This window comes from Anopheles cruzii, chromosome 2 (genome assembly GCF_943734635.1).
Source record: "Anopheles cruzii chromosome 2, idAnoCruzAS_RS32_06, whole genome shotgun sequence".
NCBI lineage: Eukaryota > Metazoa > Arthropoda > Insecta > Diptera > Culicidae > Anopheles > Anopheles cruzii.
This window is the reverse complement of record NC_069144.1, coordinates 45,266,908-45,285,963: the sequence shown is the minus strand read 5'-3', so window position 1 is coordinate 45,285,963 and position 19,056 is coordinate 45,266,908. Positions and strand designations below refer to the sequence as shown.

The window sequence follows — 19,056 nt, the reverse complement described above, 5'->3', positions numbered from 1 at the left end:
TGAAAGTTCTGAAGGTAACGTTATTTTATTGATAACAAAAATGAACCTTCGCTTATGAACCGCGAATGCTGACGACACCAATCAAATACTTGCCCGGCTCAACCGACTGCATTCAGAACTAGAGTAGCAGGGCTACCCTCATCCATTTAACTCAACTCTTAGACCATATCATGCAGACGTTCACAAACTATGCCTCCTAGTAGCTGGGAACTGCTTCCGCCTCGTACTAATTGACCTAATCAATCCATGCCCACAAGTCCTGCCCACATTCGCCAGGTTCCGTTCATGCATCGCACCGAAGTCACTTCCTTTCTGTGGACGTCTTAAGCATCGTCCGGGACCGGGCACGGATTATGTTTATCTCCCTTTAGCGTCCAGGCGGATCCAGGCGGACCGGTTCGGTTTGACCGACCCACCGCTCGACCGTTCGTCGGCTTCGAATCGGTAACGGCCAAACGGCCACGTTCGTGTTTTCCCGGTGCCCGGTCGCCTTCTGTGAACGATTTTCCTTCTCCCCGGGAATGCCGTGGCGTAAATAATAATCAAAAAGCGGTCGGCAGCATGCTCCATTTATGATAGGCCCATCATCATCGAGGGATTTGTAGCCGCCCTCGATGACTTTGGCAAATACCCCAGGACCACCATAAAAACCCGGAGCCAGCGGAACCGCAAAATTATCCACCGAAAATGGGGCTTTTCGGCTCATTAAAATCAATGAGCAGCAAGCCGCATCCCGGCCCGCTTAATTATCATCCGGGGGCCCTTTGCCGGGGGAGGACAATTGCCACTTAGGAAACTATCACACACGACGACGACGACGACGACGACGACGTGTGTGTATTTTTGATTGGCTTTCGGTTGATAATAAATTTACGAGCCAAATTCTGTCAGATTTACCACAATTTATTGGCCCCCAGCCCGGCGAGGGTTTTGCTTGATGAAATAATCCCGGGCTCCAGATTTCTGTGGCGTCTTAAGAATGCCGAGCTCGACATTCGCCACGAACTCCGGTACGGGAGCTTTTTTCGAAAATGCTCCTCCGAACCCCATGCTCATCTGACAGGTCGCTCTTATCTTATCCATGGCCAAGATAGTGGCACACAAGGTTTGGGGTTCGCCTGGCGTGGGAGCCCATTCGAAACGCGCGGTTCAACCATGGCACAACAGTCTGACTGGCTGACCGTCGGTAATTAGTAGTCCAAGAGGTCCGTCTGTGAGAAAACTGTGATAGTTTCGTGACGCCACAACTGTCTTCAAATCCCCAAACCGAGGTTGCTGTGGTTATCATGAGAAGTCGTAAGTGTTGGTAATTGGACCAAAGTTTCGGACCCGAGTTTGAGGCAAAGTGTTTTTGGATAAAAATCGAACCATTTAGCGAGTCCCCAGCCAAGACCGTGCGGTTTGGTGGCTCAACCCGCCCAGCGCTGACAGCGACTCCAGATAATCGCTATCTTATCTGTCGTCGGGCGGCCAACTGCTAGTTGCACCCTTTTGCGCGACGACGACAGAAGCGGCCGTGGATCGAAATCGGCCGTGTGCGCGTTTTGTCACTCTGATACTCGCGACCAAACGTGACTCACGGGACACAGTTTTGGACGTTGTAAACGACGTGCGTTTGGGTCTAATACGCCTTCCATTTTCTATTCCGGCATTCCACAGAATGACGCCAAAATGAGGTACGAAACAGTGTTGGTGCTGGCAACGGCGTTGCTGGCGCTCGTGGTCACCGTGGCCAGCGGTCAGGAAGTGTGCCCCGAGCCGTGTAGCTGTGAGTGTGAGGAAAGCATGTCCTGTGTCGATTGCTCCGGCCGTGGTCTCACGGAGCTGCCCGTGTTTGCGGACCCCAATGTAAGTGTTCGGTTCGTTGAGGCATCCCGCCTCCCATCCTAATCGTTCGCCTCATTCTCCCCAGATCGAAATCCTGGACCTCTCGGACAACCTGTTCACCGAAATTCCACCAGCATTGACCCAGTTTCCGCGGTTACACTACCTGGACATGTCGGCGAACGCCATCAGTTCGCTTCCGGAAGACGCACTCGTCGGCATGTCTTCGCTCGCCATTCTGATCCTGTCCGAGAACAACATCTCGAACTGGGCCGACATCCACCCGAACCGGTTGCTGCTGCCGGCCAGCAACTTGCGCGAGCTTCGGCTGGCCAACAACCAGTTTACGAGCTTCTCCAGCAACGACGAGAGCCTGGTGCTGGCCAGTAACTCGCTGCGCTACCTCGACCTCAGCAGCTGCCGGATCGAGAAGGTGTCCGGTGTAGACGTAATCCTTGGGCTGCGCAGTCTCGAGTACCTGAAGCTGAGCGAAAATCCAATCACCGCCATTTCGGACGTACAATCGGCGAGTTTGAAGAAGCTCGAGCTGAACAATTGCAAACTGACCTCCTTGCAGCCGACGGTCTTCACGGGCCTCACCGCTCTGAAGGAGGTCAACTTGGCCCACAACTACCGACTCTCGCTGGTGGTGCCCGATGAGGGCGAACACGTTCAGTCGGTGAGCCTGCGGAAGATCAACCTGTCGCACTGCAACATGAACTCGCTGGATCTTCACGGATTCCCCGCCCTGATGACGGCGATCGTACGGGAGAACATGATCCAACAGCTAGGACGCGAGTCGTTCACTGGAAATCCGCTGCTAGAGCACCTGGACCTGTCACTCAACTCGATCCATAACATCCACCCGGAAGCGTTTCGGACGTTGCAGCACCTGAAGACGCTCGATCTGTCGTTCAACATGATCCCGCGCATCGACGGGAAGCTGTTCAAGGCCAACGACCTCCTGACGCACATCAATCTGAGCCGCAACTTTATCGGGCGCTTCAGCCGGATCGCGGCCGACTCACTCGTGTACCTCAACATGAGCTGGTGTGAGATCCTGAGCATCGACTGGGACGCGCTCGGTTCAATGAACGAACTGATCGAGCTCGATCTGTCCCACAACCTGATCTCGGACATCCCGGACACGCTCGCGTCGGCGTCACTCCAAACACTGGACCTCAGCATGTGTCGCCTGACGACGATGCAGAACACCACGTTCGCCGGTCTGCCGGAGCTGGTGCGCATCAATCTGGCCGGCAACCGGTTCACGACCCCGTTCCGGGTGGACTTCTTCGACCGCAACCCGTTCCTGAGCGAGATCTGGCTGGGCGACAATCCGTGGCGGTGCGACTGCCGGAGCGACGACTTTTTCATGTTCTTCCTCTTCCTGACCGATCCACCGGGCCGCGTAAGTCACCAACGCCTGGGTGGAGTTCCAAATTCCGCTCTAGCTCCAAAATCCTTCACAGGTCAGCGACCGGAAGAGCCTGCAGTGCAACACACCGGAGGACTTCTTCGGCGCGTCCTGGGAGGGCGCGTGCCGGTCGGTGTGGTTCCCGTACGAGACGATGGGCAACGCGGAGCGCATCTGGACCTGGCTGATGGTGGGCATCCTGTCTTTCTTCGGTGTGTTCTGTCTCGTGTCGTCGGTCAGGAAGTTCATCTCGACTCGCCAAAAGCTCGCCGCCGAACGGGAGCGGGACGAGAACCTGCAGGAGCTGCGTGAAATGTAATCCCCGGCGCGGTTCAGTTCGCAGTTCAGTTACTAATCTTCCCCCATCTCCCCCCCAGCGCCCGTGACAATCGTGTCCGGTTGCTGCAGGATGCGCCCCAGAATGCTCCGGACGCCCGCGAGTCTCGGCCACCGTGCTACGAGGACGCCATCTTGCTGCCGAAACTGGACGCGGCGTCCTTTGCATCGCTGGACGAGCTTATGCTGCGTGGGAAGCGCAAGAAGCGCACCAGAAATCGTCGAGCGTCCGGCGCGGACCTGAAGGACGATGACGACGAGGATGAGGAGGATCGGCGGATCGAGCTGCGGCAGCGGTCACGAACTCGCAGTGAAGATGTCCTGTCGCGCCGCCTTGACGAGCCGCGCCCATCGCGGCCAATCGAACCGTCCATCTACCAGCGGCCAACATCGAATCGGGTCGTCAGCGAGGCGGCCGTCACCGTTCACGATGTGCGCCCGGAAGTGCCGGCTCGGCCCGGTCAGCGGACCGAAGAGCTACACTACGATTCGATCGACATCCTCAGCCTCAACCACCAACCGTCGTCGGCGAGTGGCCGTTCGGCGGTCCCTTCGGGGGTGGACGAACCGATCGAAACGTTCGCCGGCGTTAGCCACAGTCCGTACGCGAAGCGGAAAGTGAAGCCCCTGCAGCACATCAACCGCAACGGGAGCATCGACGAGATCACGGACTTTGCGGACCGCCAGACGAGTCCGTACGCCAAGCGGCGCAACCCGCTAATGGGCAGCTTCCGGCGAACGGGCGGAAAGGACCAAACGGAACGGCTGCCCCCGATACCGATCGACCTGCCACCGCCACCATCACCACCACCACCGCCAGTACCATCACAAGCCTACACATCCGAGATTAGGATGGTTGAGGACTACTTTCAGCCACCGGACCAGATGCGCCTCGAAGACGAGCTCGATGACTACGCCGTGATCCCGGTGCGGTTGCTCTCGGCCGGAGAAACGCTACCCTCTACCTCGGGCCAGATGAAACCGATACCGTTGGAGGACTTGAGGACCGATTCGAGCGACTCTAGCGGCTCGGCCACCAGCAGTGTCAGCATCGAAATCATACCCCGGACCACGGAACCGAGACCGAGATAGGGCGATAGGCCCCAGCCCAAAAAGCCCGGCCCCAGCATGGTTCCTTTAGCAATTAGACACACATTTTTATGCGCTCTATCTATTCACATTGCCCCGTAGGATAGTTCCTCGCAGAGGTTGTCATCATTGTGCCAAGAGTATTAAATACACAAACAAACGTTTAAAAGGCAGTCCCTTTCTAAAACGAAAATAAAACGTGGAACGAAAAACAAACCGAAAACGGTCGCCGTTCAAAAGCGTTGCTATATTTCAATCCGGGCGCTGGAAATATTTCAACCACCGAGTGGATTGCGTGCAAGTTTGCGTGCAATGTTTTGGCTGCGTGCTTTTGTGTGAATCGATTTCGAATGTAATTCAAATTTAAACCTTCAAGAAAACAATATCACTGAAAAAGCCTCATTTGTTTTTTATTTTACTTCTTTTACATCTTTATTGCTTATTGCATCTTCTTTTACATCTTTACATAAAAAAAAAACAAAAAACGGTCACAATTCGGTTCGATTTCCGTCTGCCGGCACCGTGCGTTGTAAACAGCGTCGCGCCGCGAAAAACAGCATGAATTATAAATTATTGCTAGCGTTTAAATACACCACGCGTAGCACGGACAAAAGACAGGATAAGGCTCGCCTGGCTCGTGTGGCTGCTCTGCTCAGACTCTAACTAAAAAGTTGCGCACGGATCCCTCGAGGATAGGCTCTTCTACGCTCTAACACTACCCTACTGCTACTACCATCGCCAACGGGGGCCACCGATATTGGACCGCTATTTAACGGCCAAAGCCGTGTCGTGTGTTTTCGCGTTTCTGTGCTTAACTATAGACTCTACGCACCGGCGCCGTTCAACAACCAACCAAACTAACGAACCTTTATTTTACACATTCACGATAAGGCAACCATCCCCCGGACAGCGTCCGGGTGTCCGGTGAAGGTGAAGGGTTATTACGGTGTTCCTTTTCAATAAACCTATCTATACGCCACGCCAGGATACCGCCGCACCGCACGCACATGATTATTACCGTTGATCTCTGTTGCGACGACGACGAAGACGATTCTTTAAATTATAATTTACTTCCACTACTATTCGCTAACGATGAACGACTGGTGATATGAACTAGTGAAGACTCCGCGGCTTCCGCTCGCCGGACTACAGTTGGCTGTGACCCCGGGGCTTGCGGTTTCCATTAAGGCTGGCTACTTTGCCTCCGCCCGAAGACTATTTACAATTTGGCGGCCGCGAGGCACTGAAGGCGCTGAATCTGGTCGGTTTCTGGTCGGTTTGTGCTTAAACGCGCGCTCTCGGGCGCTCGCGGATTTAGATTAGCGTTGACCCCACGTGGTGGTCAGGCACCGTCGTCACGTGGTCTCGTCGTCAGCTGGCTAAAACTTCTGGTCGTCGTTCGTGGTCATGATGATGTCGCCGGCCCGAGAGCGACTCCTCGTCACCAGGATCGGGGTCTTCGGTTTGGGCGTCTCGGTGAGCTTAATCTTGACGCGCCCCGTTTCGGGCGAGTAAACCGGACTGTAGCGATCCGATTTGGGCGAGGTCGGTACGTAGATCGGGCTGTAACGTTTCGACCGAGGTGACTCCAGCTGTTCGGCCGTCAGATGTCCGTCATCTGGCGCGTCCGTCGATGGCACGTGGTTATTGTGGTGCGGTTTGTGAACCCCGGCCAGCGGTTCACCGTTCTGCAGCGCCCCGTTTCCGTTGGGCAGGGCCGCCGTATTGTTGTTGTCCGTTACCGGCCCGCTGGCCGGCCCATTCCTTTCGGCCGGCACCGGCTTGAAGGAGTCGAGTGGCCGCTCAAGGGACGTGCGCTGCGGTTTCACCGGCGTAAAGCCCTTCTTCGGGTCACCCGACCCACCAAACACCTTATCGTAGTCGGTCTTATCGGGCGTCATCAGCGGCGTCTGCTCGGGGACCCCGTGACCGTTGCGTTCCGCCGCCCCCGCCGGTAGCTTCTCCAGCAGGTTCCGGTTCAGCTCCTTCAGCTCCCGACCCTGATTGGCCGTCTCCACGTCGTACTTGCCTCGCCGATTCCGATCGTCCGGTTTCCGCTTGCACACCACCATCACGATCAGCGAAACCACGATGATGCCCAGCACGGACAGCAGGATGTACGTTTTCCGGTTGTCCTCCTCCGTCTGACTAGTGACCGCCGCGTCGTCCCCGGAGCCCTCCTTCGCCGCGTCCGTCGGCAGATCGGCATCGCTGGCCACGGCCGTCATGATGGCACCGGCACCACTGGCCCCCACCATCACCCGCGCGTTGGAGGCCTCCGAGGTGGTACTTTCACCATCCGTCTCCGTTGCCCCCGTTTCATCCTTCTCGTCCCGGAAAATACCCAAACCCTCCCGGATGTGCGGGAACTCGAGCGGTGCCTCCTCCTTCTCGCCACTATCGTCCACCAGGATCGGTGACGGGGTACTCCGGTCGCTACCACCGTCCTCCAGCGCACTAATGTGTCCGAATCCAACCAACGGCCCACCTCCACTACCACTTCCCTCGTCGAGGTCCAACTCCTCTTCCTCCTCGTGGGACTTCTCTTCACGCTCCTCACCGACCAGCTTCGGAACCAGCGTCGGGTCTTCCGGTTCACCACCGCTGCCTTCCACCGTCGGTTCGTCGAACACGGCACGGCGCTCCTCCTCACCAACACCCAACTCACCGACCGGCGCATCACCCGACTGCTCGACAGTGTCCCCGTCCTCCTCGGCCGCCTCGTTCTCCACGGCGATTGGTGGCTCGTGGCGCTTTACCTTCTCACCCACCGGAAAGTACTCCCGCCGGAAGTCATCCACATCGTCCTCGGCCGCCTCGTTCGCTGCCGGCTGGTCACCCAGCATCAGGTCGTTCTCGTCCTCGTAGTCATCCCAGCTGTAGCCACCCTTGCGTTCCTCGGCCACCGACGCGTGGCACACGTCCGATTGGCGTACCTGCAACCACGGCCGGCCCTTGAACTCCTGCGGGGCCATACACTTGATGTGCTCGTCCGACCACACGTGACGGGACGTCAGCCAGTTGCGGACGTGCAGTGTCTCGCACGTGCAGTTGATCGGATTGCTGGCCAGCTCGATGTAGCGCAGCTTCTTGAGCTTCATCATCCCCAGCGGCAAGTAGGTGATCTCGTTGTGCGTCAGATTGAGCGATTCGACCGACGGTGGGATGCGTGCCAGCTTCGCGGACGTGATGCGGTTGTAGCTCAGGTTCAAGCTGCGGACGCGCTTCCCCAGGTGCGCCACCTCGGCCAGCCGGTTCCCCGACAGGTCCAGCTCCGTGATGTTGCGTACGTTCTCCAGCACCGACGGTACCTTGGTGAAGTTCAGTCCGGACAGATCGAGCCGCGCGATCGGTTGCGCCTTGTCCAGCCCGCGCAGTCCCGCGACGCTCGTGCACCGGATTGTCGTCGCCTCACAGTGGCACTCCCGCGGACAGTCGCCTGCCGCCGCGGCCACCACCACCATCAGCACCAGCACCACGGTCAACCGTAGCCATCCCATCGCCATGACTTCAGCGGCCGCACTGCCGTTCCGGAAGTGTTCTGGAAGCGAAAAACAACGCATTAGAGTTACTCAACTCGTGTGTAGGCCTTGGGCCGTGTGACGCCACCGATAAGGGAGTAGGCCCCAGAACCCTTATCGCCCCTCCTTCGGGTGTTATCGATTTTTCGGGTTTCCCGATAAGAGGGCTGCCCGCAGTGCTCCGTTCGGAAGTTGGGCCCGTTACGACCGGGACGGGTCGCCGGTCCATTAGATCCAAAGAGCATCTTGCCAAACCGACAGAAGCTGGAGTGAAGTGTTCCATTACGCACCAAGGTCGCGCTCAGGGACAATGCTGGTTGTTGGGAATCGAGCGCAAAAAGTGTTTATGCGTCGAGATTTTCACGCACGCTACTCTCTCGCGCAGCGCAAGATTATTTATTGATCGCCGTAAATAACCCGTAGCTCCCCGTAACTCTCCCTACGTAAACACAATTATTCTTCCGGGGGCCTCTTTCTAAGACGAGAATGTTTTGGAGAAGATTTTTGAAACACCTTTTAGTGCCCTTCGCTGTCACTCGCGTGATTAATGGTCTAGAGTTTCGAGCGTGGACCTTCCCGTGGAGTGGCCTAGCGTTCGGTGGACGCCACGCCAGAGGGCCACTCCAATTCCAGATCTTTCGACCGGCCGTCCACGGACCGGAAAGTCCACTTCGGCGCGCGCGGCAAGAATGCTTGCGCAATGTTCATTGAACGCGACCATTTATTTTTATCGCAACCACTTTCGGGGTGGGTCCGAGGGCGACGTTCCGACATGACCGCGCCGGCCATCGACAGTATCGGCTCAATTTGTTGCGCTGCCCGTTTTCTGTCACACGGACACGGAACGGAGTGTCCACATTTGGACCACAACCGGGTTAGATAAGAGGCGGACGGACACCCAGCGGCCAACAATGGCGATGCAGCGCGCAAGTGCAACCGACCGAACTGAATCCCATTTTCCTAAGAATAGCCCGAAAGGTCACTGTCGCAGTCCGCCAACCAGCCCGTGTGAAAGTGAAACAAAATGCGCGGAAAATTCGAAAGGAAAATTTCCCCCGGGTGGGTCGGCGCCAAACGTGACAATCAATGGGTGTGTGCGCGCGCGCTCCGAGCGAGGAACCAACATCATTATTCAAGGCCGTCACCACGTGACGCTCCGGGGGGTTGACGGACGGACATCAGCGTGTGTCCTCGGTGTCCTCGCTTGACAGGCCCTGGGGCATTGGGGTTGGAAAATTGCAGTGCGCAGTGAGTGAGTTTCGCGCAACCAATTCCGCAAATTCTTGGCCCGCGGTGATTCACGCGGCCAGGTTTAGAACCTAAATATTGACTCATTCCATGCACTGATTCGCGTAAAGGTTCGGCCAACTATCGGCCTAAAGATTCGTCTTGCTTAACGCAAGCGGTTCAGTGAAGCTCTTATCTAGGTGGAGATCCGGTTTTAAGGGCGATAAGGTTCTAATGTACGATTTTATGGACCAAACAAGTCAAAAGACCTCTTCTAAGAGACATGTTCTCCAAGAAATTTATCGTGTTGAGTACATTTTTGGTTAATAGTTTTGTCAATGTTTTAAGTTCCTTCGATGGTCCGTATTTTAATCTAAGGGTTGCAGCTTAAAAAGTAATGTAAAGAAGGTCCCAAGAATGTAAAGAAGGTACTGTTTAAGTTGAAACTAAATTCCAACTCTTCAAAAACTGCCAATATCTGTTACAAAATTTATTAACATTCGGTACAAAAGTACACTGATAAATGCTCTGATAGCTAAATCGGGTTGCTGAAATGGAGTCCGCAAAATTTTACGACCCTGCTCGACTACTGCTCGCACTCACTAACCTCCTCGGTGATTGGCCTCACGGAGCACAACTTAGCTGGTTCACTCAACCAACCAACCGACGCCAGAAGGCAAATGGAGTGTCATTAAAACATTTCAAAACCGCATCTTCGATTCGCCTCCGCAGCCAGAGTTCCGCGCGGCGACGGATAACGAACCAGACCGGACTTGGTCGATTTGCTCTAATACTCGCTCGGTCGGTTGATTGCCGGGACCACGCACGGCACGCCTCGAAGAAGCGGCCACGCGACGGCCTGGCGCGCCATCAAGATTCGATCGTCACCAGATCGCGGACCACTCTGGACGCTGCGGATGCGCGATGTTGGTCCGGCGGAGAACGCGCACGTGCGCGCCTTGACTCTGGCCAACGCCCTGGTGCCGGGTGGGGCAGCCCGAAAGCATTACGGCCGTACGATTATTACCATACATAACGATCATCCACTATTTGCGCCAATCAAAACAACAATCAACGTGTAGCGCGGGCGCGCGTGCGCCCCGTTGGCCCTCCAGAAGGGCTAAGTAGTAGCATCCACCCACTGTCCCCCCCGCCCAGGGGTCACTGAGTCCGAGACCGTGGCATTGGTGCACGGGAATGCAGGCCCCCTTTTTATTGCCACTGCACGGACACAACAATTTCATTAGCCCAGCCAGTCAGCCAGACCCTGACCCGGTGCGAAGAGTACCTGATATTCTGGTTCCTGGTGCGAGCCTTCGTGGCCGAGGTCCTAAAAAAAGTGCATGATGGAATGCTCGAACGTAAATGGTCGTAATGACCCGCCGGAGCCGGATCCTCGCCAGATGAGATGATAAACGGCTGGGCTGACCAGTTTGCATTGCCCGCGGAAGCGAAACAACATTCGGATTGAGTTCGCGCAAACCGCGTGACCCTCCTTTATGATCGGCCATCATAATGAGACAACACTTCCAAACACATCCAAGCTCGCTTCCCATTTGAGGAGGTCTCAACGCTGAACGATAATTTATGCTCCGCTTAGCATACTTCTCAATGGAAACGGAAGTCCAATTTCGGAAACGAAGCGAGCACGTCCTCCGAGAGCCCTCCGAAAAGGGCCGCCCCGTCAGGGCTCGTCCGATCTGATTGTGCTTTGGAAAACGGAACTCCAAGGTGTTACGGCAAGGCTCCCCCCACGGAAGTGATCTACTGACCGGGGGCGCCCGGGGAATGCTGATTTCGCTGCTTTTGGCAACAGAACCTCGGCCGCTCCGGAAAGAGGGCCTTCCCCCCTAAAGAAGGCTCGCTGTCAAGGGGGCGCTGACAGACATTGCGGTGTGTGTGTGTAATTACATCGCGTATCGGGTGTCGGGTGTCCCAACGCCAAGGCCCATTAATCAACATAGGCACGCTGCACACGAGGGGGGGGGTTTTGATCTCCGACGCCACACGGAGCCACGTGCGAGGCTTCCAACGTCGCCGAGGCCGAAGGCTGATTAACTTCCCAGATTCCATCGCTCGGTCGCGTCGCCCTGGCCGTTGTCGTCACACGATCGCGTCGCTCTGTTATGGCATTAGTAAGTTAATTACCGGCTGCGGACACCGGCTGCCTTCGCCCTCTCTCGCTAGGTCAGGTCCTTCCGAGTAAAGCGCGTCGGAGCGTGTGAAGCACGTTCAGGAAGTGCGAGCTTCGAAAAAGTAGCGAGCGCCAAGAATTGAAACCGTCCAGAGTGATGTCCGACGGCTTGACGGCAAAATTGCTGCCCCTTTCAGTTTGCGTCAATGTCCTCTGCTGCAGGCGCACGTGGACATTTTTGGTCCGAAAAACACGGTCCGAAGCGTGACCAGGACGGCCTTCGGGGCGCGCTTGGTAACTGTTTGGCGCAAACACAGGAACGAGCTCGATAATCATTGTCACACGCGGTGCGTCTGGCGTGAGTTTGACATTATTCTAATATTTTATGAGCAAATCGCAGCGCAGCCGATGTTTGGGGATCTATTTTTCGCATCAACTCCCGAGCACCGTTCCCGTGGGATTTTGATTGGTTTAGCCAACTTTAATGGTAAACCGCTGCGATGTGGTCTGTAAACCATGATGAAGGCGCGGACACATGGGAAAATCTTCTCTGGCGGCATCTGGCTCCGGCTGCACCTCATAAAACACCCACCCAAACACCGCCGAGTCGTCGCGGTGCATTCAATTAGCGACCGCTAGCTCCGAAGTGACGGAGAAAGCACGTTGCCGTGGCTCATTTTAGCGAGCCCTGGTAAATTTATCGCTTTAGAAAGTGGCAACTATCACCCGACCCGTCGGCACCTTCACCGGCCAGCCGGGTTGATGAAGCGGATATTCTACGCAACGCTACGCCGGAAACCCGGGCTCGGGCCGAGGCTCCGGCCGAGGCTCGGCCGGAAGGACCCTCGCGACACCCGATCTTGGCCCAAAATTGGCCGCTTCCCCGAACAGCGCCGGGGGCCGGCTTCATCCTTTTCGGACGGTTGCGTTTTATGGGCCCCTGGTTCCTGTGCGAAAACGGGAATCGACGCCACTGGGCATCTTTTATGATGGCCAGGGCCTGTGTTCCTGTGGGCAGCTCACTTTATAGCAACGATTTCACCGGCCGGTCATCATCAGCATTAAAGCCGGCGACTGGAAAGCGATTAATGCCGGTGGCCCATAAGAACATAACGAGGTACACTTCACTTTCTCTCGCTCTCTCGCTCTCTCTCTGTCTCTAGGTCCGTCGGCGCTTAGGGCGATGCAATAGTTTGGTACGCCAAACGGCTCCATTACTCCTTGCATGCACACACCACCTACGGACGACGCTGAGGGCGATGAGCTAAGGCTTCGTGGGGGGGGGGGGGGTCTGTTTGCCGAATGGACCAATAAACTATTTTCTATTAAAATCCTCCAGTCTCCGGCACGAATGGGCCCCTCGAAGGCCAAATATTAACTTTCTCCATCCAATGGGGGGTTCCAATTTAAATAGCACACCACTTTTCCCGCTTTTCCGGTTTCGGGTTCCGCTAAATCCGTACCTTCCGGGCCGCGTGGAAAGATTTACGGCAAACGACGGCCCCGCCGCTCGCGTGCCTCGGTACTGTACGCAATAAATTTCACACCGGCCAACCGACCGGCGACCAGCGTGCCGCGATCATGTTCAGCCCACCCGGCGAGGGGACGATTTTCTAGGTCTCAGGCTAGGTGCCAAAAACCGGTAACAAGTGAATGGTTCGGGTCGAAAAGCAACCGATCAACGATCAAACCGCGATCAGCCGCCGATCAGCGAGTGTCGAACGCGCGATTCGGTGGGTCCGAGGATCATAATTAAACAATTTGCATAATTGAGTGCCGAACCAAGATCGCGGCTGTCAGTTTGTTGTTTTAATTTTATCACTACAACAATTTATCGGCTCGGCCCGCACGGGCTCACACGGGAGGTCCGAGACGCCCGGTTGTGCCGAGGGCGGGTTACCTTGGCCATGTTCACACGGTTGTTGACGGCAGGCCGCCGCCACTCTAATCAACAAAAAAAGGTTGCTGCAGCGATACAATCACCATGCAGCTATTTGCAAAGGCTGGGATTAGTTCGATCGATAGCGTTCGACCTGTCCCGTTCCAATCGGCTGCCTCGTAGTGAAGTCCGGCTCGAACAGAAACGAAAGGTACAGCAGTGCACCAGGATGATAAGAGGTTATGGAGGAGTTTGAGCAACACAATTTGCCACGTTTCGCAGGCCGTTCAATTCTCAAAGCCATAGTGAAAAGAATTTCACAGAACCAACTATGTAGCGGAACAATTTAACAAATTGCTCACCGGACCTGCCCACAATGCCCGTATCCCTTCGAAGATCATTTTCCCTCTCCCACGTGAGGCATCACCTCTACGCCAATTAATGTTCGACATGTGACGCTTCGCCCGTTGAAGGTTCGCCGTTTAGCACCGCGTGTGCCCCGGCGAACCCTCTGGACCGTTGCCGCCGGTGCCGTTCAATTTCCGGACCGCGGTCGCGGAATTGCTAATAACCTTAATTAACCGGCGAACGGGGTAACGGGCCAGAAAAAAAAAACAAAACCACCAGAGCACAGAACACTCTCCTTGAAGGCGTTGATGTGCCCACGGGGTGGGCCCTCCGGTGAAGCGGCCTGACCAACACCGGATCACCTGATCACCGGTCGTACGATCGGTCGTAGTGAAACTGGAAACCCGAGCGTGACGTGGTAGGCGAAAGGTGCCATTTTTGGTACCGCCCGACGTGCCCCGGGATTAGGTGGATCCTATTTCAAAAAGTTAAAATTAGCATAATATTATCGCTACATTTGCGGTTCTCCTACTACCATACCATGTGAGGCTTACATTTCCAAACCACAAACCCCAAAGTTCCTCCGCTGCTATCGCTGCAAGATATCGTGCTTATCGTAAAGCCGCTATCTGGCCCGGGACCTTGATTTCGGTCGTTTTTCGTTCCATTTCTTGGTTGGTGATACCACCCAAGTGATCGCCCAATGTGACCACTAAAACTAGGCCCCAACGGGACCGAAAGCGACACAAATATCAGCTTTACCAACCAGCTAAATTATGTTGTTGTGCCTTGTGGGTATAGAAACAAATCAGTAAACCGCCCCCGGGGCCAATTGAGAGAAGAATAAACAAACAGACCGCACGGGGCGCGTCCCAGTCCCGCCACTGCACGCGGGAATGGAGCGCCAAAGCATAATGGAATGATTATGCTGCCGCCGCAAATCCGTCCCCCCCGGGCGGCAATGCGCCGATCCGAGACGGAGACGAAGCCGGCCGGCCAACCGAGTGTGCCGGTTTGTGGTTCAATTTCATTTTCATTCATCTCGAACAGGAACGCCCGAGCCGAGCCGGGCCCGTGCATAATTGTAATGGTTGGGTGCATTAAAAATTATGATCAGTGCACCTGCAGGCGCCCGGCACGTGGTTGCAATAAGCGAAACCGTATGCGAATCTCTGTGTGTGACGCAAAACGGGAGTCGGCATCGCGCTCCTGTTCCTGCGAGTCGTGACGAATGGCCTCGCAAGAAGTACTGGAAAATCAATTACTGGCGTTTGCCGACCACCGCAATCGGCAATCATCGCACCCGCGAATCGATGCGAAGCGCAGTGTGAACATCATTTGCCTGTAATTGCAAATGAAATTACAGTCATCGATGGTCTCTATTATCGGGAAGGGACACAAGAAAAAATCAGAGCACAGAGCTAGAATGCTCCCCTAGAAAAACCTCCCAGAAACTCTAGCGCTGACGCATCGACAGGCATCGACTTCACAGGAAATGGTCAAGAACGGCAACATACTTTCTACCCACGGTGCCACCGCCGAACTTCAGCGGCCACAATCACACACCACGTCGGGGCTGATTAATCACCAACTTTCATCAGCGTCCACGACACTTTCCCAGCGGAAACGCGAAGCCTGTCAGCCGCTGTCAAACATGGCATACGTCACACACGGCGACGACGACGCTGGATGCTGGGGTGGGCCATTGGCCGCCGATGCGATAAACGGCCCGCACTACGCAAGACGCGACACCATGACCAAACATGAACCGAGCAACTCGTACGGTCGCATGTCGCAGCATATTTTATCAAGGTCGTTGATCGCACCGCACAACCACACAACCGACACAAAAATCTGCCAGAGTTCCGTCCATCCATCATCACTCGACTCGACTCGAAACCCTGTCAGAGTTGCGAGCTGAGGAAAAATCTCGAATGCCCATAAAACGTTGCTAATTACTTCACTGCACAACCGAAGGGCCAGCGGGCAAAAAACAAAGCCCTTGGCCCTTTGGGCCAGCTGATTCGAACACGGCCACAATCGACTTCGGACCAGAAAATCGTTGTCCTCGGTCTTCTTCAGCCAGCCAGCCAGCCAGTTGTTGGCTCCTTGGTTAATTGATTTCTTGAAAGCCGGCACATAAATTGAGAACCGGCTCCCTGAGGTCCCCGGACCGAAGATGATTTATCGCGTCACGACTGAGGTGAGTGGTCCGTGGTCTCCACACACACACACACACATCGTGGACCGATAGAGCTGTAACAATAGTAGCCACGAGGCACGATAATCTTGGTGCTACTTTGTGCGAAACGTTCGCCCCGTCCTAGAAAAAGCCGGTGGCCACAGGTGCATTAGCATCTCCCGGCACCCAGCCTTTGGTACATTCAGGTCAGTGTGAAGTTTCTGTATGGCGCTGCACTTTTCGCTTTTGTTCGTCGGAACCACCACTTTCTGTGGCTCAAGACGATCGGCTCGCTCACACAGGTGGCAAAGGGGTCGCAAGACCCTCGACACCTAAGTATGTAGGAGTGCCTATGGACCCGCCCGGTTTTGCGATTTGCTGAATCATAAGCACCTTCACGCATTACGCAAACAGGGTGTTGGGTGTAGCAAAAAGTCAAGGTTCACGTCGGTGGACTCCAGGAAGGGGGTCCGAAACTGCCGGCTACTGCGCTGCGCCAGAGTTTTGAAGGTTACACGCCGAAGTTCACGCGAATCGTGATGATGGGCCATAATAGACGTGAAGCTGCGCGGTCTGGCCATTCCCACATTCTTCCTCCTTTTTTTATTTGGTGTGATGTGGTTGAAGTTCCGTCTGCGCGTTCCGTGCGTTTGTTGTTTGTCACTCGCACTCGCACAAAAGATTATTTAGATTTTGGACTTAAAATGAGCAACGCGGACCGCCCGTGCCCTTGAAGGAGTCCACGGGGTTTTGGGACGCGAAAACGGAAGACAAACTGGGCGCGCACTGCGATAACTTCATCGTATCGGATGGCGACACTCTTGGCGCAGCGAAAAAGGCCAACAATTACGTGTCGGAGAAGTGGAGCAATAAACCTTTCACAGGCTGACAGCACCCTATCGGCACACGTCATCCCACACGTTCCTGGACTTTCGGCCCCAGGGCGGACCCATAAACTGTACATATTTACTAAGTGGGACCGACACATTAACCAGCGTGACTCACGGGAAATAACTGCTGGGGCCTGGGTCGGGCATCGATTGTGTCACCGTGACATGGGGGGGCGCTCGGTAATGGAAATTGATTAACTCTCTAATCGATCCCAACGCGAAGAAGTCACCCGGCCGGGCGGCCGAAGATCATCCGGATGCCGCGCTCGGACTTCAACTAGTGACGTTCCGCGCCGCTGATTGAGAGATTGCAGAAGGTTACGCCTAGGACGGCGGCTCAGTCAGCGAACGCCAACGTGCTAATGGGCTGTACAAGCTGTACGGGCGACGCGATCGATTGTACTGTCTACTGATGGATGGGTTTTATTGGACTGCGCGAGGATCGGCCGAGTGACGGCGGCCAGTAACGCCCGGTCCGCTGTCCAACGGGCGGTGCCTAATTGATTGTTGATAAGGCACTATCAGCAGCAGCAGCAACATGAGTGGTTCCTCCGGGACGGCCTGCCGACGAGGTGTGCCGATGTGGACAAAAAATGTGTGTTCGGCAACGTGGTTTAAAAATATCACCCCGGGACACCGCGAGTACCGAGAACCGAGTGTTACTAAGAGGCCAGCCTGGAATGGCGTGTCCATTTTGTTCGTTGCAAAAATGCATCAGCTACATTTTATGAGAGTTGCCCCATTCTTCAAGGATGCCTCAAGTGACCCAAGAAGCTGCGACTGTCGAGTCGCAGCTTGATGTCGCAGAGTTCAAGAGAGAAAAAATCCTGTCCATCCTGATCGAAGCAGTCGAAGGCATCTAATCACAATCGAGACCGAATACTGCACGAACCCTCCGAGAAGACCTCGGCGCATACTCACCTAATTAAGTGGCTGGTCCTCTGCGCTCCGCTTTTTTCCCGCTCGTAACACAAGATTACGGCCTCCCCGGATCGATGTTCTTCGATCGCCGTCGACTGAGGTTTAAAAACGACAAATCACGACGTCTTAACTGGCCACCCTCCGATTAGAGGGCTCTTGGGACTTCTTCTTCTTCCTCACCGGGTCGACGAACACCGTCGGGCCGTCGGTAGAAAGTGAAAGAAAGGCGCACGCTAGGAATGGCACTGAACGACAGCAAAACCCCTCTCTCCCCCGAGGGTCCACCACCACCACAGGGTGGACGATGACTCACGGTGTGTCAGCAGACCGGCTCGGTGGCCATCACTTTCCAGCTGCCAACGATCCGAAGCGGCGCGCTTGGGCGGTAGTGCATCGGGGGGAGGCGCGGATACGAATGAGCACACACGGAATGCAGCTGACACCCCGTCGCAGAACTTCCTCGCGCCGGCTTCTGACACCGAAATCGACCCCGTCTGTGTCCCGCGGGTGTCGTCGACACGCGTCGTCCTTGCTCCACTCAATCACCCGGGGTGCACTTTCTTCTTCCAGAATTTTCGCTTTCCCCGCGTTTCCACCGCTCACACACACACAAAATGGCGCCCAGTTGCAGTTGGCAGTTGCGTAATGGCAGACGAGAGATTGATTCCAACGAACCGAACGCCGTGTCGAATGGATCACTTTCCTCTGGGCGCCCGCGTGGCCTACTAGTAGGCTGGCTGGCTGTCAGCGCAATCACACACGTCAAAAATCACACACACGCAGTGCAACGTCACTTCCACGGTGGCCTACTTTGCCGACGCCGCCACCGGGTTCGTTTGGTTTTTCTTTTTGCTTTCGATCGTTGCGTTCACCTTTTTTCCTCCTTTTTTTTGGTTGGTTCACTTTTCACAACAATTTTCATTCGTTGCGCGTCTCGCGCGCGCGTTTTTTTTTCTTCTCTTCAGCTTTTGCTTTTCCGACAGATTTTCTTCTTTTCACTCGCCTCGTGTCGTGCTATCCGCTGCTAGGCCCGCCGCCGCTAGCGGGGTCGTTCATTTCCTTCTTTCGAGTTTTCTTTTCTATTCTGCCTCTCCTCATCGGGGCCACAGAGCAGTGGGCTCTGCGGGGGGAGATTGGGGACAGAGTGGGGCCACCACCAGCAACAACAACAGCAACAACAATATGCACCACTGCAACCCACCGTTGTCGTCGTCGTCTGGTATCTGTTGGTTAAGAAATAAATAGTTAGCCGCTATGAGAAAAATGGGAAAAGAAAAGTGGAAACCCC

General features: G+C 55.3%; 2 protein-coding genes across 3 annotated transcripts in view; one reads left to right on the top strand and one right to left on the bottom strand.

The window, feature by feature from the left end:
- Window positions 1–1,222: 1,222 nt before the first annotated feature.
- On the top strand, window positions 1,223–4,669 carry LOC128279144 (uncharacterized). Its single transcript, XM_053017863.1, has 5 exons — window positions 1,223–1,296; window positions 1,660–1,848; window positions 1,913–3,235; window positions 3,297–3,556; window positions 3,619–4,669. The coding sequence occupies exons 2-5, from the start codon at window positions 1,672–1,674 to the stop codon at window positions 4,667–4,669; spliced, it is 2,811 nt and encodes a 936-aa protein (XP_052873823.1). The 5' UTR covers window positions 1,223–1,296; window positions 1,660–1,671.
- Window positions 4,670–5,158: 489 nt separating this feature from the next.
- LOC128268203 (protein windpipe) overlaps window positions 5,159–19,056 on the bottom strand; it is a 30,472-nt gene continuing 16,574 nt past the window's right edge. For both annotated transcript variants that reach the window (XM_053005238.1, XM_053005239.1), the window contains exons 2-3: window positions 17,769–18,991; window positions 5,159–8,207 (exon numbers count right to left, since the gene is read on the bottom strand). In XM_053005238.1, the coding sequence (XP_052861198.1) occupies window positions 6,046–8,172 (2,127 nt within the window). In that variant the 5' untranslated portion in view covers window positions 8,173–8,207; window positions 17,769–18,991 and the 3' untranslated portion in view covers window positions 5,159–6,045. The remainder of the gene's footprint in view (window positions 8,208–17,768; window positions 18,992–19,056) is intronic.